Source organism: Spinacia oleracea, chromosome 4 (genome assembly GCF_020520425.1).
Source record: "Spinacia oleracea cultivar Varoflay chromosome 4, BTI_SOV_V1, whole genome shotgun sequence".
In the NCBI taxonomy this organism is placed as follows: Eukaryota; Viridiplantae; Streptophyta; class Magnoliopsida; order Caryophyllales; family Amaranthaceae; genus Spinacia; species Spinacia oleracea.
In genome coordinates this window covers 136,528,670-136,556,498 of record NC_079490.1, presented here as the reverse complement: position 1 = coordinate 136,556,498, position 27,829 = coordinate 136,528,670, and the positions used below count along the sequence as shown (strand labels likewise).

The following is a 27,829-nucleotide window of genomic DNA, read 5'->3' as shown; positions in this document are numbered from 1 at the left end:
TAAATAATAAATAAAAATAAATAAATAATAATAAATAAATTATTTAATAATTAAAAATTAATTTTTAATAATTAATGACTACTTAATAAAAATAACTAATACCTAAGTTTCAATAATGAATAATTTAAAAATTTTATTTATTAATTTATAATTAATAATTAATAATTAAAAATTAAAAATTGGTAAGTATTAATTAATAATTAATATATTAATTATTAATTATTAATTAATAATAATAATTAATAATATAATTATTAATTATAACTAATTATTAATTATTACTTATATTTATAATTATAATAATAATTAATTATTAACTTATAATAATAATTAGTTATTAATTTATAATATTAATAATTATTAGTAATAATTTTTTTAATTATTATAATTATAATTATAATTTATAATTAAAATAATAATAATAAATAATTAAAAATTCCTGGTTTGGTCTGGTCTGGTCTGAATGTTCCTGGTCTGAATGTTCCTGATCTGGTCTGGTCTGGTCTGAATGTTCCTGATCTGGTCTGGTCTGGTCTGAATGTTCCTGATCTAGTCTGATCTGATCTGATTTAATAAAATCTGATTCAATAAGTAACAATGACAAAGTGAAGAGAACATAGCTTAATTCGGCTTGTGGCCAACTAATCCATCAAGTCATCAACACTACACTGCACTACACTACACTACACTACACTACACTACACTGCACTACACTACACTACACCGTTGCTTTGTTTGGTTCAAATATGAGAGAAGAGTAGAAGACTGAAGGGCAGTAGGCACACCCGCACGGCGCACTCTAGTACTGACTAGTGACTACTGAGTAGCTAGCTACTGAGCGAAATTCCCTTCCCGCCATCATTCTTTCAACTTCCATTGATTAATTTCTGCAATAAAGTTAAACCCCAAATTTATTTTCTCTCTCCTCAAACTCCATTCGCCAGAGAGCCGCTCTTCCTCTCCTTCCTCCTCCTCCGGCCACCGCAGTTCCGATTGCCTCCTCATCCTCTTAAAACCCTAACTACTTTCCTCCGTTAAAACTACCGTCTTCCAGTTGTATCACCACCTACCGTCTGTGGCACCTCCGCGATTGGGAACTGCCAACCACCTCTCCTACTCCGCTGCTGTTATTCTCGGTGTTGACGAAATGTATAGCTTCTTTTTCTCATCTATTTTCTTCACTTTTCCATTTTGTATTTATTCTGTGAAATTGAGTGCATTTCAAGTGAAAATAGGCTATTTTTTTGCGTAATTATTTTAATTTAACTAACACATATTAGTATAATCAGTGAATTTTCATTAGAGATTGCTTTTAGCTCGCCTTGTTGATTGAGGAAAAGTTGGCTAAGGTCTAAAATTGAGTAAAGTGGTGCTCTTGGTAGTTGGCACTATATGACATGTATGCTATCAGAGTTGTGGGATGTTTTATAATGTACTTATAATATTATTGTTCTCAGGGAGGGCGATATCAATACGTTAAGAGTGCTTGTTGCAACAGACTGCCACCTAGGTTACATGGAGAAGGATGAGATACGGAGGCATGATTCATTCGAGTCGTTCGAGGAGATATGTTCAATAGCAGAGAAAAAGCAGGTACTTACCGACTATCCATGATTCCATACTTTTGCATTGAATTGTGTCAAAACCAACCCCAGAATTTCCCTTTGATGAAAACTTGCAATTTGCATATGTTAGTAGTCATAATGTGATTTTTCTAGAGGATTTCTAGTGTCATTTTGTTGTGAATCATTCGCGTGATTACTTCATCCTTGTGCATGTTTGTTATAAATTTAGAAAGTGAAATGGAATTGAAACAAATAAGAAGGGGAAAGACTAATGTTAACTGTTACCGTTATCAGATGTTTGGTATAATACCCCTTGTTTCAGATTAGGGATTGAGGAGGGTAACAATTTTGTTACCACAAGGTTAGTTTAGATAACAAATGGGTGGTAATGGTTAGTTGGTTACCCTTAGGAAATGAAGTGCGTCACTCACCACTCATACCAAACAGTAGGTAATAGAAACAGTTGTTGATTCTATTTCCAACACATAAAATACACTATACCAATTACAAAATGCTCTTATAATAACAGTACGTGGCCATCAGGTGGATTTCATACTTCTTGGTGGTGATCTCTTTCACGAGAACAAACCTTCAAGGTCAACTCTGGTAAGGGCTGTGGAGATTCTTCGTCAATACTGCCTCAATGATCGTCCAGTGCAGTTCCAAGTCGTTAGTGACCAGACTTTAAACTTCGCAAACAGGTTTATTTTACGCTTGTCTTTATCTATAGTAGCATTGACAAACTTTTTAGATCTGACTACAACGTCTTTTTCATTGTATAAATGTTGGATCTAAATTTCCCTCGGGCTTTTTCGAAGCTTTTGTTGCGTTACTGTTCTACAGTTCTACCTTGATTGTGCTGGAAAGGAAGTGAATTTCCTCTAGAAGATTACCTTGTTTGTTTCAAACTTGCAATGCATCTACGTTTTTGGGCCATTTACTGCTGTTCGAGTAAAAAAAAATTATTTCATATGAATCCGGAAACAATGTAGTTCCTAAAAAGATTGAACTTCTTAATGATAATATGTCTTAGTTGTGCTATTTTTAAAGAATGTGATTAGACATGTTTAGCCTGAAACTAGCAAGGGGAATTTTTTATTGAAAAAAGATGATGATAAATTGCATACACATAATTTGGTTGTTAATAGATTGGGGGCAATGGTAATTATTCCAAGAGAAGAAGTTTTGGCCCAATTTTGTTGGTTGGAATAGGGGTAAAATTCAAGGAAGGTAATCCAATATTCTATTCCCCTGATAAAAGGGTCTCCCAGAGTAACTATTTCCCTCCTAACTCTCGCCAGCTACAGACGACCATCTCATTCTTCTCCCTTCCGCTATTACTACTCCACAGCCCCAACACCATTGTCACCATCAGCTCCACCACCAAATATGGTGCCTACCATCTCTATCCTCTCTTCTCTCTCCCATTCTTCCTTCATGGTATCCAGAGGTAATCACGGTGTTCAAGAGCCATGGTCAACTATTCCCATCATATTCTTTTTCATCTATTTCTCTTTCGTCTAGGCCATCAAAATTCAGATTTCCTATTAACCATCGTCGGATTTCTGAACAATGAATTTGCTAATAACAATAGGGCCTATTCTGGCCAGTGGCCACTCTGAGAGTTAGCTCTGATAACAGGTTGAATTAAGCTGGTGAAGTTGGCATTCAGTTGCAATCGAGGATGAAGTGGTAGTGAGGAGGAGATAGAAAGAGAGATGGTATAAAATTTTAGCTTCCGGAAACATACCAAGCTTGGAGCAAAGGGGGGCATTATCACTTGAATAAATGCGTTCAGGATGACTAGCCCTTACACCCCCCCCCCCCCCCACCCTTTACCATGTTAGGATGGAGACTTGAATGACCTTGGAATTTTTTGTAATTTGCATGGAACCCCCCAAGAGATATTCTGTTGTCTTTCAGTTTAATGGATCCGGATGGGCCGGATGGCTGTTAAGGATTCATATGCCATCCCTTTGAACTTATCTCTTTCATAGGGATGAGGAATTATTCTCTTGCAGCATTTCTTCTCTAAGGGCTTCTGATGTCTACAACCGACTATAAGAGTGCCGTATTGAAATTCAAGGCATAGATTGCTGCTTCTCAGGAACCTTTTTTCACTTCTTATTTATTTTGGGTGCTTACTGCTGAATCCTTACTTGTATTTCTGATAGATAATGCGTTTCTCTGCTCAACAGATTTGGTCATGTGAATTACGAGGACCCTCACTACAATGTAGGCTTGCCTGTGTTCACAATTCATGGCAATCATGATGATCCTGCTGGAGTGGTATGACCTGTAGCATGGAGCAATTATTTTCCGTTTTTCTCTATTTATACATGTGAGGTCCGGGTGATTTGGTTTATCGTGTCTTTGTATTGATGTACTTGTCACAACACTTTCCCTCCATGGAGAAATTGAACATGACTAGCCACCGTATTATTATTGTAATTTTACTTATCACAACACTTCAATACTTCATATGCATACGACATCCGAGATAGACTAGCCTTGGGGTCGAGTGTTGCACTAATCAACAAAAACACCCAATGTGGGTTTTAGATATTTGGGGTTTGTCCTATACTCCTATCTTATATGTATATGTAGCTTCACTAATAATTGAGATAGGTAAAGAGCGACTGAACTAATAATCTCTTTGATGTGTAGGATTGTGTACAAGGGGCTGAGAGGGATGGGAATGGGTGGATAATATTTTCTTAGACTTCATAACTTCTTCCCTTGTTTGGTGCTTGGAGCACTCGTCGTATGTGTGTCTTCATCTTTAGTTTTTCTGGTCGTACTATCTTGCTAAACTTTAGTTCATTCTGATTATGAAAAGTGGCATGAAGTGGAAACTATTGTAATACAGCTTCCAATCCTTTGGGTTCAACTGATCACCGATCCTCATATTTAGAGTGATATATAGTGTGGGCGAGTGCTGCCTGTCCAAATTGAAGGCATTTGTTAGGCTGGTTCTTACCTACATGCAAATTAATTTCCTTCCATGAATGGACTGTCAATGGTCTTACCATAGCTACAATATAGAAAATGTAAAATGCTTTATGCTAGTCATCAAGTTTAATTATCTGTGGATGAAGCTAATTTAATCAATTATGTGGTTCAGTCATTTGAGTGGGTGACTGGGTGAGTTTCTTTCGCAAATTAGATCATGGACACATGTGCACGATGCTCATTGTGCACCAAAAGGACACATGCTAAATTCATATGGTTGAGGCTGTAATGGTCAACGCGTGGTTTCTGTCTCCATCTAATTGGAACTTTGAACAATAGGTTATAATATATTGGGACTTTGGGATGTTCTCAAATTTATGCTAGTTATGTGGAACTGTCAATATCTAATTCTCATTCTTGTTCTCCTGTAGGCCATCTTGTCCTACTCAGTTTTCTTGTTCTCCTTTAACCATCATGTCCTACGCTGTTTTATTGTTCTCCTTTAGGCCATTGTGTCCTACCCATTTTTCTTGTTGGATTCCATATTTCACAGTTGTTTAAGTTCTAACCAGATTTTCATTGTGCATGAGTTCAAATAAAATGAAAGTCATTTTCTCGCTAAGAGTGCTGTGATCTAGAGGGGTATCACATTTCGCAGTTTGGTTAGAGTTAATTAACAGCTCAATTCAGCTTAAAGGATAAAAATCTGTATCAGAGGCTTGGAGCCTTGAAGGCATTGATGCGGTTTTAAGTCGGAGTCACTCTTGTCATATGCAAAATGGTTGTGCTAATTACATAGGTGGTGGCATCTAAAAGTGGAGAGAGTTTTTGCATACTGGCTTGTTTTAGCTACAACTTGTGCTATAAATAAATATCCAGAGCATATAGGTATCCACCTTGTAGAATGTGAACACTTCACAAAAATCTTTTTGTTTAGATGTATTTTCTGCTACGTCAATGATCACACAGAGGCATATAGTGAACACTTCACAAAAATCTTTTTGTTTAGATGTATTTTTCCTTAGAGGGTGTTCTGTTCTCTATGGTGTCTGGCAATAGTGGCTATTGTCATTTTTGGTATGATCTTCCGCCACATAATTTTTGGTGAAGGGATAGTATTAGTGAACAAGCACTTGTATATCATAATTAGACCTGTCAAATTGGTCAGTTATCAATGTTTTTGGCTTGCCATCTTATCATTGTTTTCTGCTGTAATGATTATGGTTTTCATATTTTGATGACAGGACAATCTATCTGCTGTTGATATCCTTTCAGCGTGCAATCTTGTCAATTATTTTGGCAAAATGGATCTTGGAGGATCTGGGGTTGGGCAAATAACTGTTTGCCCGATTCTTATCAGGAAGGTTAGTCTTCAATGTACTCAGCTGTTCTATATTAGTCAACTATGCAGCGAATGACCGCATACTATTTTTTGGCAGGGTTCCACGTCTGTGGCTTTATACGGCCTTGGAAATATACGGGATGAAAGGTTAAACAGAATGTTTCAGGTGATCTCTCTCTCTCTCTCTCTCTCTATATATATATATATATATATATATATATATATATATATATATATATATATATATATACTAGTCTTATATGCACGCGATGCGTGCGAAATTATTATATGCATCGCATGCATATAAGACTTATAAAAAGTTCGCATACTTCGTGTTTTCAATCTTTAACATGTATTCAAAAAGAAAAACCCAGAAAAATTCTATTCACCTTATTTTGGGTAATGTGAACAAAATAAGGTGAACAGAACAAAACCTCAATTTTCAAAGTCGCGCATTAAAATTAAGCAGATGTAGACTCATGAACTACCACATCTGTATTACTGAACTGTCTGACTAATAAAACTACAAATCCAAGATCAGTTCAAGCAAGGAATGTTCTGATCTTTAGCAGTATCAAACAAACATCATACTTCTTTATTTTTGGAGTTTATTTACAATGTCACCAGAGAATATAATCCATCTATTTCTTGCACCAATTGACTGAAACACAGAATATACAAAATATCAAAAAGAACCCTGGGTTTTTGTTCATTTTCTGAAGTCACTACTTAGATGGCCCGTCAAGCTCATTCGTGATCTCAGCAACAAAACCAGAAGCTATTTTGGATTGTACTTCCATCATCTTCTGTCCTGTTGCGACTATAAACCTCTGTAACTGAAATATCTCCTCCAGGAAGTGCTATAGTAGTGAAAGAAAAAAAAGAGCAAGCTGATATATAATTAGTGGATGCAAGAATCCAATTTACTTGAGATTTTATGCACGCAAACAATGCATCAATGAGCTCCAAAATTAAAACTAATTTCCTCAATTGCAATCAAATTACAACCCAGAACACCAACACTAACAAAAATAACTCCCATTTCCTAAGACACAGTTGATATGAATGTGAAAATTCACAGTGATTGGGAAAATTGTTCAACAACCAAGCAAAAGAGACAACAATGCAAGCCCTTACTTATTTCAACGACAGTGCCAAAGCCTTAATCCAATAGGATCAAGTCTTGCATGAACCAATATTTTCTCTCTGATGGTCATCCACAAAGATCCTCTGGTTCCACTTCTTCAAGTGGTATATCCCCCACAATCCCAATTGGCCCTCACGTATAAAAATTTAAAAATGGTGAAATGAATCACATGGCAAAGTTTTTTTTTTTTTATATAAAACTGTTTGATTTATTGAGAGAAAACATGCCTATTAGTATTAGCCTATTAGGGTATCAATGATCATTCATAAAACCCAAAATCATCCAAATTATAATTTTCTGGGTGCTGTCAATAATTACCTGCCTGAAATTGCTTGAATTTAGGTTGAGGACGTTAGCTTAAAATGGGTGATCATATCATTAATCACAGTGATCAGTTGCATAACTTTTGCTTGAAACTCATGTAGGCATATTGTCGAACAGGTGGTGTGCAATTTCTTTCCTGACTTTTCAAAGGTCTTTCTCAGAAATACGATACTACTGTTGAAAGTCAAATTAGGGATCGGTTGTTTTCTAAATTATAAGTTTCTGGGTGCATAAAACTGTTTCTCTTCTTTCTCTTATTTACTTCTCAATAAATTTAAAAATGGTGAAATGAATCACATGGCATTTTATATATAACTGTTTGATTTATTGAGAGAAAACATGCCTATTAGTATTAGTATTAGGGTATCAATGATCATTCATAAAACCCAAAACCATAACAACTTGAACCACACAATCTGTGCAAAAACCTACTTTTTAATAAGAAACCTATTATTTATTATCAAAAGAACCAGGAAAAACAAACAAAGGGAGAAAAAACCTGATTCAAGATAGTAGCCTCAGCAGTCAGCACTCTGAGCGTTGAGCTCAACAACTTCCCAGTCATCTTCAGTAACATCAGATTTTGTTGTTGAGTCCCTAAAAATGCAAAATCAGTAACATCATTAACAGTTCTCCCATCATAATCATCATCTAATCATCAAATCATCAAATCATCAAATCACAAAGCAGAATACAATCAATAATACTAACCCCTTCTTTCTGATCCAGACTCCACCTTGCCGTCACTCGTCCTCAAACCCTGCACCGTCGATGTAACACCCTAATAATTCCTTGCTTTTATAAAACCATTTTCCAACTTAAAATAAAGGAATTACTAAAGCATTACCGCCACCGTGATAACGGCTAAGGCTATTACCAGAATTACGCAGCGGAATTAAATGTCAACTAACTTTTAAAAACCATAATTAATAAAATATCGAGGCCTCCTACAATTTGGAACCATAATGGCCCAAAACCCAAAATATAAATAATCCAAACATTTCAAACATAATTAAAATATTAAAGAAATAGTTTCAAAAGACGAAAACATGCAACTCTCTCAATCATCCCAAGCCACATGATTTCGATCGTACTTGATCTACCAACCTGCTATATTATTCTACTCCCCAACAATGCAAGTGCAAATGATGGATCATCATAGGGTCATTAAGACAAAGGCCATGACCGGAAACACACAAAGCACGTAGTCAGCAAAAGCTGAGTACTTACAAGCATAGAGTAATGAAACTAAGCATGCATCACTCACTAAATACTAATCAACATGCAAAAGCCATATAATAACAAATCAAACAATCATGAGATATAAGACTCGACTCTTGACTCACAATTTAATTAGAATAAGCTTCGAACGGGCCAAAAGAATAATCCACAAAGGGAAAAAGGTGATGGGAGCCAACCAAACACCAAGTATAATAATAATAAAATCGGGCCATACCGAGTGTCGGGCCATACCGACGGAATTCCTGCGCATAATATAAATGAAACAACGTCTTGTATCATTAGTAGGAGTACGAGCTTTCCGGCAAGACTCCCCCCATTGTTCATACTCAAGGTATATACGTTCCAAGAGTTTTGAAGCTTGTTCCGGTTGCACTTTACGTTTATTAATATTTTAATAAAGGCGAACTCAAGACTCGACAACATGCATACATACAATTAATAAACAACAACCAAAACAATCTTATTTTAATGCTTTAAGACTTGTGATCATCCAAGCAAGACACTTGTGATATTACTACCATGTTCCTCCTCACCAAAGTGAGACTCCACATCATGCATATTAACATGAGGGTTGTGCCCTTGCACGACAAATCCTAATTCATTTCATACATAATATTCCCAACTGAACCCTACATGTGCGGTGACTTACGTGAGCTAACCCTTCACATGTGGTAAAATAAATAGTACAACGAGGTACAAATAAATGGCTCAAAGTATGTTAGACATCCCGTACAATAGCATACAAATAATTAATCCATCCCTTGCATGTAAATTGAACCATACATCCCAATAACACTAGTTTAATATCATAAAAATCCATGCTTTATTAAATAAACAAATCTGAAAATTCATCCTTTAATAATTAAAACAAACCTAATGAATCACAACACACAAATCCTCAAACCACGGTATTCATAACCGGTTCCCAGCATTTTAATTACTCAAAACAATATTAATATACTCCCTCTGTATTTATTTAAGAGATACATTTGCCTTTTCCGGCCGTATTTATTTAAGAGATACACTTGCCATTTTTAGTAACTTATCAACCCCACCATCTAATTAAATAATATATCTACACCCCACCCCCAACCCCACTCCCTAAAATGACATGGTCCCCACTTGTTTTTCTTATTAAAATATCTACTCAACCCCACTTGTTTTATTACTTTATTTCATTCAATTCTTTTTCTTAATACTCGTGCCCGGCCAAGTGTATCTCTTAAATAAATACGGAGGGAGTAATAATTTAAAATACGCAATTTAAATAGAATAGGTAAGGAAGAAGAGAATTATACCAATCCGGCCTATAGCATGGAACAATCACGAATTAGGGTGATTGGGCGAAAAGAGATTGGAAAACGAACACGAACAACAACACACACACACACACGATTGCGTGTGTGCGCGCAGCAGCGAAGGGACGAGGCACGGGGCGCGCGCTGTGCGCGAGGACGAGGGCAGCAGGGGCGCGCTGTGCGCGAGGACGAGGGCAGCAGGGGCGCGCGCTGTGCGCGAGGAGAGAGCGAGAGAAGGCGAGAGTGTGGTTGGGCGCTGTGCGCGCGGGCACGAGCGAGAGAGCGAGGGAGGTGTGAGCGCTGTGCGCGAGGGCACGAGCGAGAGAGTGAGGGAGGTGTGGGCGCTGCACGCGAGGGCACGAGCGAGAGGGTGCAGCGCTGGGCGTGAGGCCGAGCAGCACGAGAGCACAGCAGCACGAGCACGGGGCTGTGTGCGTGCGTGCGGTGTGCCGAGCAAAGAGAGGAGAGGAGTGTTGGTCAAGAAATCAAAAAGGGGCTTTATGAAATTTTAGTGGTTAATTTAATGATGGGGAGTCCTATTTATAGGCTCCCTAATCCCTTGATGGGCTAGGCTTAGGATATTTGAGTTGGGCTTAGGAATTAAATGAATTGGGCTAGCTTAGGATTAAAATTAAATACTTTTGATTGGGCTCGTTTAATAAAACGAATTAGACTTTTTATTTAAAACCCGAAGCTTTAAAAATCATTTGCAACTCGTTTAATTTCCCGACTCAAGAATTAAATTCGTTTCGTAATTAATTAAAATAATAACTATTCTAATTAATTAAAATACATTAAATACATTTAAATATTATTTAAATGCTAATAAATCGTAAAATGCTTTATAAATATAATAAAATATATTTATAAATATTATAAAAATACGAGGTATTACAGTCGAATCCCCACCTATAGGAGAAAATACAGGAAGTGAGAGAAGAAAGAGGATGAAGATCCTCTGCCATCTTCGAAACTGCTTCATCAATCAATTTAGTGGAATAAATCAAAATTAAATCAATTAAATGAACCAGTAAGAGTCCCAGGCGCCTTCCAGGCACACGAAAATACACTACAATCATACCTCCAACTACTCCCTTCTCCTCTCCATAGCTTTAATTTACACATGCTCACACATTCAACTGAAACTGCAAATTACATTGAAAATTTCACAATTCAATTTGATAAACCAAAAGCAACACCTCAAAATTCAATTCAATTCAACAACAGCAACAGATTTGTTGTTAGGGTGCTTTTGCTTGAATGTCACTCTAAACTCCTCCCTAATTCACAAACAACGGATCAAAACCAAGCATACGCAAATCAATTGACCAAAAAAACGAAAACATGAGAGAAATGGAGACCTGAGCTAATAAGAAAATAGTGTGAATCAATAATAATTAAATTATCAACACCTAATTAAAAATCCTAATAATTATCAAAACAACAAAAAATTCCCCAAATATTTGATTATTCAAATCCAAAATCCATACCTGTATTCGTAAGTATCATCAATCGCACAAATAAATAAAATTTCTCGATCAAATCCTAGGGATTCCTCTGTTAGGGTTTTGAGCACCAAATTAAACCAAATATCAAAATCAATAATCAAGTAAATTATGAAAATCAAGGAAGAATATACGAAATCAAGGTTAAAAAGAAATCGACAAAATTAATGAAAAAATGCTTAATTTGTTAGAAATTCCACGATTACTGACCTTGTTCGTCGTTTCGATCAAATATGGGGAAAACAAAGAAGGTGACTTTGGAGATCGAGTGAGATTCGAAGGTTTCTGAGATATTTCTCTCTTTGTGATTTTGATTTCTGAGATTTGATTTGTGTAGATTTTGGGGTTTTCCATTTTCTGAGATTTAATTGCTCTGGTTTGGTGAGGAGAAGAGGCGTGATTCGCGAAGGAGAAACGAGGGTTGGTGAGGAGTGAGGACTGGCTGGCTGACAGGCTGAGGGGAGATAGAGGGAAAGGGTTTAATGTATTAGGGTATTTTAGTATTTTTTAAGGTGGACACGAAAAGTGAAGTTACTAAAATGCCCTCAGGAGTTGGCTTATATAGGGTCCCCATCTAATGAGAAGATTCTTATAATGAGAAGATTCTTATAATGAGAAGAATAAGAAGAGATCTTGACCCTTCAAATAATTTAATCTCACGGTGGTTCAATAATCTCAAAGCAATCATGATCCGCCCAAATAATTGTCCAAAGAATACGGAACAGAAGTTTAGAAAACTCCAAATAAAACCCACCTATCTTTTCTCTCTCCTCCATATTTCACCCAAATAAAACCTCACTTATTCTTTCTCTCTCCTCCATTTTCAATTAAGCTGACATTGAAGAAGAAGCATCGTAATTACGAAATCGAAGTTTATACCATGAGAAAACTTAACTAGTTTGAGTGATTAATTTACGGTTGGTCTTTGAAGTTTGAGGAGAGATAAAGCAAATAATTAATCTATCATGTTGGTTGGTTTCTATTCATTCTCCATTTTTTTTTTAATCAATGATAATTTTAATTAGTTTGTCAAAGCAAAGCTTTTAGAGCAAATTCATTTTCGTAAGTCACTGTACCTCCATTAATGGTGCATAATTTCTTTTCAATTTCTTTCACATTATGCATTCTCTCCCCTCTTTTTTCTTTTTGTTATTTGCTGGAAGATGTTACTAGATTCGGTGCTAATACAAAGTGTTCTAATTAAATCTTAATGAAGGATATAATTGATGAACAAATCTGGAAATTTCGTTATTTTTTGTAAATGAGCAAACCAGTTTGCTCTTTTTGTGTAAACGAGCAGAACAATTTGCTCATTTTGTTCAAATGAGCAAAAAAAAAAATTAAATGAGCAAATTTTCCGTCAATTTCGATGAATGTTTCTGTCTCCTCCATGTTTCACTTCCAATCGGATCTTTCACTTCATATGAGCAAATTATGTGTTCAATTGAATTAAGCTTCCCGATTCAATTAATTTTGTAGGAAGTTTGACAATTTCATATTTGTGATGTTGAATTTTATTAAATTCATTTTTTTATTGAATATGCAATATTTTAAGCTTCTGACACATGGCAACTGTAATTACACTGATGGGGAAGAGAGGGGGAGAGAGAAAGAGACAAACATATGGCAGACAAGTCATAACAGGTGTCTAGTTTTTTGGAATGTTGGGTCGCAATTTATTTTCCGAGATTAGAGGTACCAAAGAACCATTAGTAAAACGGGAGTAATTTGCTCCTTTAGATTTAAGTTGACCGGGTGGTCCGAAATCATTCTCACATATATGTATAAGGAAACTCTCATGAGAACATCTCTCTTATGTGAGTACACTTCCTTATGTGAGAAAATACCTATGCTCTACAAATTAAGTGTTATGTTCTAAATTCCGATTTCTTCTCATGAGGACTCCATAAACGCTCCAAACTAAAATTCCCCCGAGTTATTCACGAGTTTAACTAAATTCTTTATCAAATTTTCTGAAAATGAACTTATATATGTTGAATTATTTAGGTACGAATTTAATTTTGTTTCTTTCTCCTCTAGAACACCCATTTTCTCTCCTCAAGAGTACCCATTATTCCTCCTCAAGTAAACTCCATGAACCTCCAAGTTCAAACTCAACTAAGTTCTTCACAAATTCCACAAATTTATTCATCAAATTTTATGAAATTCGATTTAAGGATGAATTCAATAGATATTAATTCAATTTTGTTTCTCGTTCCTCAAGAAGACTCACTTTTATTCTCTACTCAAGAATACACATTCTTTCTCTTCAAGTTGACTCTATTGAAACTCAAACATCAAATTCAACGAATTTTTTTAATGGCCTGTTGGAATCAATGGATTTCATTTGAAATTTTGGAAGTGGGCCAAATGACTTGTTTAGCTACTCCAAGAATTTGGATTTGCATTCGTCCCAAATCCAAGGCTTTTAAAAAATAATTCCAATGTAAGGAATATGAAATCCAAAATGAAATGCTGTAATTTGAAAACCATCTTATTCTTTCTCTCCCCATTCTCTCTCCTCTGGTCCTGGTCGACATTTCTTTGGTGTTTTTCATATGTTCACTTTCTCTCTCCTTAACCACCATTGTTAAACTCTCCATATCTTCGACCGGTTACCTCCTCCTCTCAACCTCCATAAATTGTCTCTCCTCTTCACCCTCGTGCTGTTTCCTTCACCACTCCTTCTATCTCCTTCATCACCGTCGTTCTTGCAACCTCTTCGCTGTCTCGCAGTCTCATTGTCATCGCTTCCGTAGATGTTTTTGGATATTCGGTGGCCCTCCTATCGTCCTCAAGATGATTACGTGGCAATGTTGAAGATAAAAGCAACGAACTTTCAAGAGTTAGGATTTGATTTCCCCCCAAATATAAGCTTCTTAACAAGCTAATGGGAATATTTCTATGAATATGCATATTTAATTGTTGTTGAATAACACATTTTTATTCGATTTTCATGAAGTTTCTTTGAATTCTTGATTTTTTATTTGATTTAAATTTGTATACACGAGAGTTGGGTATATTGTTGTTGATTTGATGGGAGTATATATTATTTGGTGGGCTACGTTTTGTACTATGTCAAAGTAAGTCCAAAAATCAAATTACCAACCAGTTTGATGTACAATGATACGACAAAGGCATACGGAAGAACTTAAACATGGATCTGCTCTTCATAACCAGCTTGTGTTAAGCGTTAAGTTTCGTTGGATTCTTTTAATAAATTTCTTTGACTAAAATGAGGATCCCAAATTGCATGAGAAATAGGCGTTAGGCCTTACGTGTAAAGGGTCCTGTACCCATGACTCAAAATTTCCATGCCGAGATACATGAAACAGATTTCCGGAAGTTCAGAGAAAAGTGATTGCCAATTGCCCAAAGTGAGAAGCAAAATTATTCTGATAAAGACGTTGTTTGGTTATATCATCATGACTCTCGAAGTCATGTGCGGTTGCAATACCAAACCAAATATGACAAGAAGTGGGGTCCTGAGCTAACCCTTGGCTAAACCTTGGAAATCGTAATGTCATAATGCTTTCTAATCCTTCTAGCCATTATCCTACTGTAATAATTCTTGCTTAGAAAAACGCTCATGTTGTGGCCATTTCACCCCAGAAGGTAATAGGCTACTCCTACGACACATCCTTGTATAATGCTCAAGGCTCTAAGCTGAGTAGCAGGAGAACCTTTTAATTTATTATGAGCACAAACGATGGATTTAATACAAATTACTTTAATGTTTTTTTGCTTTACTCTTAAGTGACGAAATTAGTTCTCATTTTCTTATAGACTTGATTCTCTTTGGAACCTGGTTCTATGTGTATAATGTATATATTCCATCTGTTAAGTTCTGAAATAGAGTCTGTAGTCAGATATAATTTTGTTGATTTCGTGGTCCCAGACTCCCCATGCTGTTCAGTGGATGCGCCCTGAAGCGCAAGAAGAATGTCAAGTTTCAGATTGGTTCAATATCCTTGTTCTCCACCAGAATCGGTACTACCACTACCAATTTTCTATTGAAAATGAATTCCTCTCTATTTGTCCTATAGAAAAGTTAATTTAATCCTAATGCTGGAGAAACATGAGCTCTTGGATGTTTGCAGCAGGTGCATGTGTTTTGGTAACGAGGTTTTTTGTTTGTGCAGAATAAAAACAAACCCTAAAAATGCTATAAATGAGCATTTTTTACCACGATTCCTTGATTTTATAGTTTGGGGGCATGAACATGAATGCCTAATTGACCCTCAGGTGCAGTATTAGATTTCTCACAGCTTCTCACCTTTATCATCCGATTTTATGTCTGATGGGCTGTTAATTTCACAGGAAGTTTCCGGAATGGGTTTTCATATCACACAACCTGGTTCTTCTGTTGCAACATCACTAATTGATGGGGAATCGAAGCCAAAACATGTTCTTCTCTTGGAAATTAAGGTGGTGTAACAAATCTTTATACTGCTTTTGTACTTTACGTAAAATAACAACTTTGGGATAAAAACTTCTTGTTTTCTCATTCTCTTCTGCTTGTTTAGGGAAACCAATACCGCCCAACTAAAATACCTCTGCTATCCGTGAGGCCTTTTGAATATTCTGAGGTAATTACTCGCATCTATAACTTTATTATTAAAACAGACACCAGGAAGTGACACGCGTTGTGCAAAATTTTCCTTCCAAAAATCTTTTTCCTAAAAAGTATGTCTACTTTATTTTATTTTAATTTTTATTTCTATCCTTCTTATCTGTTTATGTATGGAAAAGAATATTAGTTTATAAAATAAGGCAATAATATATACGTGGTACCACTTAATAATAATTCGCTAAAAATAATTTTTGGTAATATTTTAGTAAAATCGGTATATTAATAATGGAAAATATATTTACTCAATATTCTGGTCAAATTTACATATTGTCCATATCGAATATTTTGTCAAATTAGCATATTAAGCGCATAGATATATGTAATACAATACGTAGTAGGACGAAATTGCATATTAGATAGCTAAATGAGTATGTTCAAAATTGTTAATTATGCAGTAGTTTTAGGGAGAAATATCCGTGCATGCACGGGATCTTATCTAGTTAGATAACTAAATGAGTATGTTCAAGATTATTATAATTATGCAGTAGTTTTGAGGGAGAACTATCCGTGCGCCCACAGGATCTAATTTAGTACTTCCTCCGATTTTTAATACTCGCAACATTTGTGATTTCTACATTATTCACATATTATACTTTGACCATTGTTGGTGATTTATACATAAGATAAAACATAGTCATATGGTATCTTGTTAGATTCGTCTTAATGTGTATTTTTGAAATATTAACTTTTTATATTTTTTGCTTAAAGAGAATTAAAGATATTAATGATCAAAATTGTTCATTCGTGAAAGTGACAAACGTTGCGAGTAAAAATGAAGGGAGGAAGTATTACATTGATTATAGTGAAAGACACGCTCCCTGACCTTTTCTCGTTTAATCTTCAGGTTGCGTTGAAAGATTTAACTGATATTGATCAAAGTGATCAGAATTCAATTCTTGAGCATTTGGATAAAGTGGTAAAATATTTCTGTTTCAGAGAATTCCTTTTTGTTGTGTCTGTTCTGCGCCCCTTATATATCTTGCTGTTATGCCCTTCAAATACCTCCATGTGAAAAAAAATTGAGGTTGCTGGTAATGATTCTTCATATTTGCAGTCTATTATTTTGGTTTTAGGGTAGATAATCTGATCTAAATTGCTTAGGTCAGAGATCTGATTGAGAAGTCTAACAGCAAAGCGGCCAACAAAGATGAGGCTAAGCTTCCATTGGTTCGAGTTAAGGTTAGTCCTAATTATTTTATAAAACGAATATTATTGATTGCTGCACTTTGGATGATTTATGTGACTTATCTCTTTCTTAACATTTTATAAATTTAATTGAGTCTCCAATGCCGCCAACCATGATTTTCCAGAACTGAAACATCATCTAGAGACTAGAGTCAATGTGACTGAGGTTGTTCTAGCCTCCAACCATGTGTTGTGCTGGATTTTGTAGTCCTTTCTGCAAAGAATAAACTTCTTCAGTAACTTCTTTCTCACTCCGCCTCTATGTCCAAGTCAGGAGTTCCTGGAGATGTGTACTTATCTCTAAATCTTAATCTGGAGTAAAACATACTATGAATTAATGAAGTGCAAACAAAACTGTTGCACTTCTTATTGTTTCTGTTTCACCCTCATTTTTTTTGGGCTTCTTTTTCATGGCAATTTTTCATATTGCCTCATTTAGGTGCTTAGTATTTTCCAGGAGTGTTTTTTTCTTGAATTTGTGGACAGACTCATGATTCATTTTTATCTAATAATTCTTGATGATTCTCATGTGCATTAAGAAGGTGATACCCCTAGGGTTCCATTTCTTATCATACATGGACCACAGTTTGGTTATCAACAGAGCTTAATTTCATTTTTTATGATGATAGGTAGATTACTCAGGATATATGACTATAAATCCTCAGAGATTTGGTCAGAAATATGTTGGAAAGGTACTATGTCTACCATTTTCTCCTTCCTTGATTTAAAATGCAGTATATATTTTTCTTTGACTCACACCCCTCTTACATGCGAGACGCTTACAATTACCATTAGTATTTAAAAAAAAAAAACACTGAACTGATTTTTTTTTACTGATTTAAGTCTTAAACTTATTTTTTTTTACTGATTACAGCCTTTTTACTTATTGAAACTGATTTTTACTTATTACAGAGTACAACAATTTTTTTTTTACTGATTCACTAGTGTTTTTATATGTGTAATTACTGATTTTTATTGATCAAAACCGATTTATACTCATTAAAACTGATTTTACTAATGACTTATTCTTCTGAATATCATTTTTTATGGTGAATTGAATCGGGCCTTATTGCTTCAATGTAAAAAGATGGTGACAATTCATCAGGAGTTTGACTATTTTTTGTATTTTCAAAAAGAATTTGACCATTATCTTAATCTCAATTTTTTACAATCTTGCCAATTATTTGGGATAGTGGCCTTATTACTATCCAGATAAATAATGTTCATGATTGTTAGTGAAATGAACATTTTTGCGATTAATAGGTGGCAAACCCTCAGGATATTCTGATATTCTCAAAGGCTTCACGGGTCAAGAATCGAAGTGAAGGTATATTATCTTGTGGGCAATGCTTGTAGTAAGTTTTTTAAATTTGTTTAATTGCTAAGAAAAAGAGGCAATGTTAGACTTGTTTCTTTTACTGCTTGGATCCCTATTAATTCACTTGATCCTATTTCTGTATACTCCCTCTTTACTTTAATTCAGTTTCCTTCACGTGTATATATATAGAGCCATGAGGATGTACATAGAGACGTGTGGTTATATATACATAGAGCCATGTGGTTATATATATAGTCGCTCCATTATGCACAGAGCTGTGTGGTTTCATATATAACTGTTCAACATTATATATAGCGGCACGGTTATGCATGTTGCTGTGTGGTTATACATGTAGCTATGCGGTTTTATTTTATAGCGATTACAGCTAGTGCAGTTATAAAGCTATATTACCGCCTAACGACCAAATTTAATCAACAAACATACTAATCCGCCCATTAGCTAATTAAAATACATGTCCTAATCATCTTCATAAGGCCATGTAATGCAGCTCAATAATCTATACTTAGTGTCATACAAATTGGAAACTCGTAGAATGATAGAATCCAAGAGAAGTGAAACAGGTTCTCGTAACGTTCCTTGGACTTTCAACAATATCAGACATTAATAACTTTTTGATAAGGTTCATTTTTGTTAATCAGTCATGAATATAATATATTCTGACTATGAGTAGGTTTAGAAACTAGTAAAATCCTTTGATAGCCAGGTTCTAGTACCTTTGCTGATTGTTCAACCATAGGCTTTTATGTTTTCTTTCCCCAACAATCGGAGAACACAAAAGGCTTCCACCATCAAGCTTTGAGAAATTTAAACCACTTGCAGTCATTGGTGAAAGAGTAACATCGTCTGTAAGCAGAAGAAACTTGATTCTGTCTTGCATGTGTTGACATATATGGATCGTATTTTGAAAGTCTGATTAGCATTTCGTTAGAAAATTACTGTTAAAACTTAAAACCCTTATTATCATGTCATTTACGGTAGATTGAGTGTGTGCATCCAGACCAGCGGAAATATTTGTATAGCAGTACCTATATTTGATGACCAATTGAATTGCAGTTGATATCATCCGTGCGGTAGAATTGTATCTTGAAATTGTTTGTTTGGTTGCATACGGATTTGCAGATTTCTTTTAGTAAACCTGATTTGCATAGCAGGAGATCTTGAAATCTGCAAGGACCACAAAAAAGTCTATCCTTTTCCTGCTACTTATAATTGAATGTAACTTCCATGAATGGTCATGCAATTTTATCTCCCCTGGAGTGTATGCTTCCACTTCAATACCATCTTCAACTCTTTAACCACCTTAATGAAAGACTAGGCTTCTATTATTGCTTTTGATTTTTGGATGTGCTGATGCAATCAGTTGTTGAACTACTTTTGGGAGCCAAGACTTGTACAGGTTTTACTGTGACCGGGAAAGTGGAAGAGAGTCAATAGGTTCCTAGGTGCCTGCATTCAATTGTTACAATCTAGTATATCTAACTTTCCTCTTCACTTCCTCTGTCTTCTTAAGATTTAGCTTTTGCTGTTGAAAACAGTGTCAAAAGTTTGATAAGAAAATACTCTCGTGATCTGGGGTTTAGTGATACCAGAAAGATTGTGGTTGTGAATTTGAATATGACGTCTTTTAAAAGTGGAGGGTTCTGAGGTTTGAAGAATTGGAGATTATTGTCCAGGAATGTGGGTTTAGTGGGTAAATGGTTGATTCATTTTCTTCTGGAGAATTGATATTTTTGCATCATTTTATTAAGATAATAAGATCAAGTATGGAAATGGAATGTGTCAAAATGGAAGGGTTGTTCATCTTGAAAGGGCTGCTACGCATACTTGTCTGTAGATATGTATATCCTTGTTGGTTTGAGTTTGACTGGCTTCTAATTTTTACCTTGTTCAAGCCAAAGTTAATTAAATGGTCATGGTATGAGCCACTCTGCATCCGTTTCCCTCATCTTTTCCATCTTCGGGTACTTCTTGATGCTCCTGTATCTTCCTTTTTTGTTGTAATTCTTGAGACCTCCATTTACTAAAGACACCCCATTTTATGCAGGTTTGGTAGCTTACTATGTTGGTGGAGGTTTTGGATTTTTTTAATTATCAAGGGTAACGATTCTAGGCCACTAGGGTGTGGATGGGCAATCCTTTGGAAATGTTTAATGGAAGTTTTTACTTTGTTGCTTAACTATGTCACCAATTTTATTTGAAAGGCAAAGTGTTGCTTTAAGGTTAGACCTTTCATTTGACTTAAGGCAAGATTCATACAAATGATTCAGGTTACTTAGTATTTATTTACTCCAGCCTTCTTAACATTTAGAATTTATTTACTCTGGCCTTCTTAACACTTAGTGTTGATTGTTTACCATCCTTTAATCTCAAGTGGCTCAATTTTCTTGAGAGCCACTTTATCACGAGACATGTTTTAATTTTAGCTTCAGCAGGAAAGCAGGATGATAAAAGTCTGATTTCAAGTTTGTAATTAGTTCTTTGGATTATCCTGCTGTATAGGGGGTGTTAAGTCAGAGTTGTTATCTGTATTTCCTTGGGTGTTGAGGACTTTCAAGTTTCTTGTAGCCCTAGTTTTAAAAAGCGCGAAGCGCACTGAAGCGCAAAAGGGCCCTGGAGCTTAAGCGCAAAGCGAAAGCGCACGCTTTTCGTAGGCGAAGCGCAACCGGAAAGAAATAATAAAATTTCAAAAGTTCAGAAAATATGGAAAGAAAAGATGTAAAAAAAAGAGAAATCAAAACGATGAAAGAAAAATTCAGAATCTTACGGGAGAAATCCGGCGAGAAGGCTAGAGAAATCCGGCTACGGGAGAAAGTTGCACTAGGGTTTTCAAAAACTTCCCAAATATTTGCTTTTCATAAAAAAGAAATCACGTGATACTTTAAAAAAGAAGATTAGAGTCACGTGGCTTTATTTTTTATAAAAAAGAAGGGTCGGATGTGCCCAGACTACAAGAAGCGCAAAAACGCTAGGAAGCGCAGAAGCACCGAAGCGCTAGGAAGCGCGCGCTTCTTGTATGTCGCTAGGCTTCGGCTGGCAGAAGCGTTTTGCTGTGAGCTTCTGAGCTTCCGAGCTTTAAGCGCAAAAAAGCGCGCTTTTTAAAACTAAGCTAGTTGTAGCTAGTCTAGAAGGCTAGGAGAGCAGCAACATTCCACTCAAGGATGCCTCCCTCCGCCTGTGTAGAAATGGGTATTTTGCTGAATGTTCTTAACATGTTCTTGAACTTCAATAAAATTGTTTATCTTTTACCCAAGGGAAACAAGGCTTACTTGTAGGATTAGCTAGGGTTGTAAGTTTGTAACAGTTGATCAATTACAGAGCTTATAAGACCCTTTTCTACGGGTAATATTTTCTTCTAATTAAGGACAACTGAATCATCTTTTCATGAAATTATCCTTGGCAGGCTTTTAATTTTAATCTAGATACTTGTCCACACTTTGTTTTTAGAATACAGGTTTTTAGGGTTGCTTCTTGTTACATACTTAAATTTCTATTCAATTCTATCTTTAACAATCTTGTTCCCAGTAACACATTTAAGTTTCCTTATTGTTTTGTTATAAGTAGACTATCCTTTTTCTTTTCTTTTAATGAGGGAACTATCCATTTCCTTTATTTTAGGGAAAATTGACAATTCTGAGAAATTCCGACCGGAAGAATTAAATCAACAGAATATAGAGGCTTTGGTTGCAGAGAGTAACCTGGTATGTATATTGATCCTTTGATCTCTGTCCTTGTTTTCCGTGTTTTGACTCTACCACAATCACATGCCTCTATTAGATTGCATTGGTCATGGGAAAGTTTGCATACCTCCAGGCCTCCCTGCTTGGGTGGTGGTGGTTGTTGTTTATTATACAAATATCACATTTTAATACTTTGCAAACTAAATTTTCGCAGTTCTCTTTTCCTTTTGGCTGCTCACTTCGTCTCAAAGAGATTCTTCCATCCTTGGTCTCTCACATTAACTGATGCGTGTTGTTTTTAGTGTGCTATCCCACTACAACCTGTTGCTCTTACATCATTCTACTCCTTTTTCTTTTGTGTGAAAAATCAACTTGAACTATTTATTTAGCGTTATGGAGTATCTTCCCACTGTGTTTTTGAATTGATTTTGTCCGAAGCGTTTAATACGAACTAACCTCAAGTTATGTAAGATGATGTTCCTGTATGAGGTTTACATTAGCTGAATGCAGTTGATTTGACTGGTTTCAAATTATTAATAAATATTTTTGGGTCACCTAAGAATTTGGTATGCCAACCCCCCCCCCCCCTTCATGTGACAATGCATCTTTGCATTAAGACTCTGAAATCAACTTGATACCATTTGCGTAAATGTGTCGTATTTATGAAAACAGCTGTACAAAATGCAGGAAGTAAGCGTAATATTTTCTTCTTTTACATCTTGCAGAAAATGGAGATCCTTCCTGTCAATGATCTGGATATTGCACTGCATAATTTTGTCAGTAAAGATGACAAGTTGGCTTTCCATGCTTGCTTGCAACACAATCTTGATGAAACACGTGTAAGTAGTTACATTATAAGTTCGCCTCTTTCTGTCCCACATGAGTGTCGATAGTTTAATAGATAATTTTTTCTTTTCCTTGTTTTCTTTAGTACTTTTTTCTTGACATAATGGTCAAGTATTTACTTGTAATGTCTCGTTAATTTTTTCTGTAGAGCAAAATTGCTGAGGATTCAGACTCAGTCAAGTTTGAGGAAGAAGACTTGATAGTCAAAGTCGGAGAGTGTTTGGAGGCAAGAGACTTCATTCTTGATCTTTGCGTATATTTTTGTATCTGCTAAAGCTTTTTCTTTATCACTGCAACTGCTGAACAATATTTATCCAAACCCATTCATAGTGTATCCCCTCTTCCTCTGTTGTATTCTTTTTTCACCAGTGGTCCATGATATGCCAAGATATATTTATTGATTGGAGTTAATTATATCAAATTTGTGTCTAATTAGACTTTTTTTTTATTCTCTTAAGGAACGTGTTAAACATAGGGCAACACACCCGAAGGAGACCTCTACCTTCAGTGCTCAATCAGAGGTTGGCTCTCTAACTTAACTCTGTGTGAAGCCATCAATGGTATATGTTGATATTATTCCTGAATGCTCTTTTTGAATAATATTTGATGTATGTACTATGTATATGTTCAGCAAATCCATCAGGAATTTAAAACTATTGATGACTACTAAAAAATGCCACTTTATTGTTCTAGGGTACTGAACATTTGTTTTTTTTTTAAAAAAGGATTTGGTTTTGATGATATCGGACTCTGGATTTGTGTTAGTGATGAGTCTTACTGGTTGTTGAAGTAGTTAAACTATGTTAATTTTGTAGGAGTTTAGGGGTAAACGCATGGCAGGAGCTAGAAGTGCAGCATCTTTTAGTGATGATGATGATGATGCCACCCAGTTGTCAGGAGCAAAACCTATCGCTCGAGGCAAGAAAGCGACGGCTTCAGCTCTTGGCTCTTCCCGTGATGCTTCTGAAACTGGCAAAAGCTCGACGAGAGGAAGGGGAAGGGGAAGGGGGAGAGGAAAAGGTGCCACCAATATGAAGCAGACAACTCTTGATGCATCTTTGGGTTTCCGCCGTTCTGAAAGGTTTTTTTTTTCTTTTCATACTTCTGTGTCATTTCCCTGTTTCACTCCTCTACCTATACTTCTGTGCATGTGATTGTGCAGAAAGTTGCATAAGTTTATGGTTGTATTTCTGATTGGGGAAGCCTGAATAACCTTCTTCCCATGGGGGATGCAGTATGTTAGTCTGGATGACATATTCAGCATCTTTGTTTTGCTCTGAGGTTCTTTCTTTCTTTTGAATTCTTTTTTAGGATGGTGAGGATCAGCATGGCTTAAAGATTACGACATGGCTGAAACTTTTTCGTGCGATGAGTGTCGTGTGGGGGGGGGGGGGGGGTGACGGGTAGTGTTCCAACTTCCAAACGCTCAAGCTTAGTTTATTGCTTAGAACCCAATAACTTGTCTCTCAACAGTTTCACCCACAAAAGAAGAATAAGAACAGTTTAAGAAGAAATGGAGAAGAGAGATGCAGAATTAAGGAGAAGGATATGATTGTATTAAGCAATAATCAGGGTAATTAATCACATAATACAAACTAGCCAATATGTGCTCTCCCGAACTAATCAAATGATAACAACTTTCTGGATGCATTTCCTCCCAGCACCACTTCTCCTTTTATTACAACAAACTTGTTTAGTGAATTCCAATCATACCCAAGTAACTAACTTCTCAGTTCTGGAAGGTATTTTTCACATTCCCCTTCTACCATATCCATAAGAGTGTGTGTGTGGAGTGGGGGGGGGGGGTTGGGGGGGAGGGGAGGATTGTAATCATATCATGCAACATTTTGGTACGCTTCGATGGAGTTGATGATTCCTTGCAGCTGTTGTAGGTTATTGCTCAAAAGGTAGTAAAATATTTGTGATAGACGGATTCACATGTGTTGCAATATCATTTATCTGGCTGTTCAACTAAGGTTTCACTAAACAAAGTACATGCTCGTTGTCGCAAACTGAAATTTAACTCATTCATATTCCGAGTTATCTGGAAAATATTGTGCATTGTTGTGATTTAGATTAAGCAAGAACTCATTTGTGGAACAAGCAATGATCATACCACTAATGGAAATCAAGCAAAACAGAAATTGACAAACAAAAGCAAAGAAAGAACATAACAACCTCAAGTGGAAATCTGAGCTCCGGAAGAAAACACACAAATTATGCACTATGGAGTAATTAATGGAGTTGAATGATGATTATAAACATTAAATCCCTAGAAAGTGTTTGATATCTGTGAATACCGTACAATTAGACTACTAGAGGTTATAATAGGTTACATCAAGACATACGTGTCAGTTTTCCTGGGGAGTCTAGGACGTTCTTAGTTTGGCACAGATGTACATTCTGGGTCGAGCAGTAACTTCCAGAACCAAACAGAATAGTTCTGATCTGGCCCAGACTAGGCACCGTGGGCGTAGTAATTTTTGTACGGTTCCACTATTTCCATGGACGTGCGAAATTCGCCTTAAACGTGGTGCCTCACTTCCAGACATCAGGCAGCTCCTGCCTCCCCTGAAAGTCTGAAACACCCATGCCTGGAGGCGTCAGATGTGCCATGAAGCTTGACACCAACACCTTGCTTTTCTCTCCTTTGAATTATCCTCCAAACAAACCCAACTGTGCATACTGCGTACTTAATTAAATTGTTTACTTGTGTCTTTGGTGATTTATGATTTCTAATAATAGCTCTTTAAACTGCAGACCTTCATCAGTCGCTGCCTCAGTCTCAGTTCATAGTATTGTTGCGGACGATGACAATGTTGATTCTGCCTCGAGTGATGGAGCAGAGGAGTATGAAGCTCGGGATGTTGATGAAAGTTCGGTACGTGGGATCTGCTTTGTATGCCAGATAATTTGTTCCTAATTTCTGAGGGGAGATTTTAAGCAAGATAAGTTTCTTAAAATGTAATTGCTGAAAGAAATTAACTGCACTAATGAACAGTAAAATTGGTGTACGGGTAACAACCTTTAAATCTGTAAAGCGTAATGTAAACAAGCCCTCTGCATCTGTAATGGTAGAGGCGCAGAGCTGCATACATCTCTACCCCCTTGCTTTGCCATTGGTGGGAGCCTCTGTAGATGCTGTGCAAAAATAATCAATGTTTGTTTTTTGCTTTTGTTTTGTGGGTAGGGTGATGATGGAAAACTCCAAGGAAAAAGTCGCAAACGAGCTGCACCGAGAGGAAGGGGGAGAGGTTCTACGCAGCCCTCTAAGAGGGGGAAACAATCAGGGGGCTCTTCACTTCAAAGGATGCTTATGGGAAAAGATGATGAAGACGATGATGATGACATACCCAACCGATTTAACAAGTCTCAACCCAAGGTCAGAATGCTATTTGACTTGTTCATCCCACTTTGGTGTCTTTCATTGCTCTAAAATGTGTAGCTGAACAAATGTTTTTTGACTTCGTCTTTTCGGTGTGCCTGCTTTTGCTTTCTTGCTGTATCTGAGAATGATTTTATTTATTTATTTTTTTTATTTTATTTTTATGAAGGTTTGCAACAGACCTGTATATAGGCCCCTTGAGGTTGAATTTACAGTGGTCGGCCTTTTCCCTCACTTAAGATCGGAAAAGGATTTTAGACCACTATTAAAATGTATGCTGTTTTTCATGTGTATCTAATTCCTAATGTTTTAATTCAGGTCACAAGAAATTATGGAGCTTTAAGGCGGTAACATAATAATGCAGTCTTCTTCACCAAACCAGTGTTGAAGCCACATTTTCTAAGGAGCCGTTTCTAGCTACCTCAAAAGTTAGTGTGGAAATTTAGCAATTGATATAGCATAAAAGGTACGGTCATTATAAAGAAATTGTTGACAGTTGGCGATTTTCCCGTTGGCCAGTGTATAGTACAATTTGAAGTTTTCTTTAGGAGAGTGCTTGGAGATTTTCCTGTAGGTTTAATGTGTAGTAATACAATTCTGAAGTCTGAACTAGTTGGTGTAGAAATGGTGATGTATTATATGTTGATTACCAGCTCCTAGCCGAAATTCATATGTTTCACCTCCTTCATATGTATGAGCTACTATGTTCTTTGTTGGTTTATGGCCTATTTCACAAGTTATTTAGCACCATTTTGTTCGGTTTGGAGGTTTGGTGGCCAAGCATCTACTATGAGCGTTCTCTTGATGAAGAGGGCAAACAACTTGTACTAGTTTGGGAAAAAGTTCCTTGATACGCCTATATACGTAGTGAAAATTAAATACTACGGAGTAGTGCATAGTAATATACGTAGTAGTATACAAGATTTTTCAAATAAATGGTGCGCCCTATTTATTATTTCTCCGTATTTTCTATCTAACTTCTATATTACTATGACTAATACGGAGTATAGTGGTTAATTTCAACCTAATTAGAACAGTGATCAAACATCGGAAAATCCTTTCTCTGGTGCTGCATTAACAAGGTGGATAGATCAAGGGTTGAGCAGGCCCATGTGCTGGCAAAGGCAGCTTCAACTTCTCTTTTTTCTTTTTGTAATTTTCCTTAGTTGTTTGTATTAGCTTATGTCAAAAAAAAAAAAGAAAAAAAAAAGAGCAGTGATCAAACAAAATGATCATCACCAGAATTAAGCCAAATAGAACATCTCGACTGCCACCATGATGCATGCCGACATGCGGTAGTAATCTATAATCTCCCAGGAGTTAAATAAGATGGGATTCTATTTTAGTTTCCTTTTTAAGCAGTTTTAAGCAAATAAATTGTATTCTGTT

At 36.1% G+C, this 27,829-nt stretch overlaps 1 protein-coding gene across 2 annotated transcripts; it reads left to right on the top strand.

Annotated features, from left to right (window-relative positions):
• The first annotated feature begins 759 nt into the window (after positions 1–759).
• LOC110775693 (double-strand break repair protein MRE11) lies at positions 760–27,168 on the top strand. Of its 2 annotated transcripts, none has more exons than XM_021980304.2 (22): positions 760–1,149; positions 1,458–1,593; positions 2,109–2,266; positions 3,764–3,854; positions 5,762–5,881; positions 5,957–6,025; positions 15,274–15,365; positions 15,518–15,620; positions 15,696–15,803; positions 15,902–15,964; positions 16,853–16,924; positions 17,110–17,187; positions 17,823–17,885; positions 18,457–18,520; positions 22,148–22,230; positions 22,935–23,048; positions 23,204–23,281; positions 23,514–23,576; positions 23,871–24,136; positions 25,816–25,936; positions 26,246–26,437; positions 26,759–27,168. In XM_021980304.2, coding segments are annotated over exons 1-22 (2,169 nt in total). In that variant the 5' UTR covers positions 760–1,147; the 3' UTR covers positions 26,792–27,168. The 2 variants fall into 2 exon arrangements, with proteins under 2 accessions (XP_021835996.1, XP_056682378.1); XM_056826400.1 differs by having other exon boundaries at positions 1,137–1,149; positions 2,095–2,266.
• The last annotated feature ends 661 nt before the right edge of the window (positions 27,169–27,829 follow it).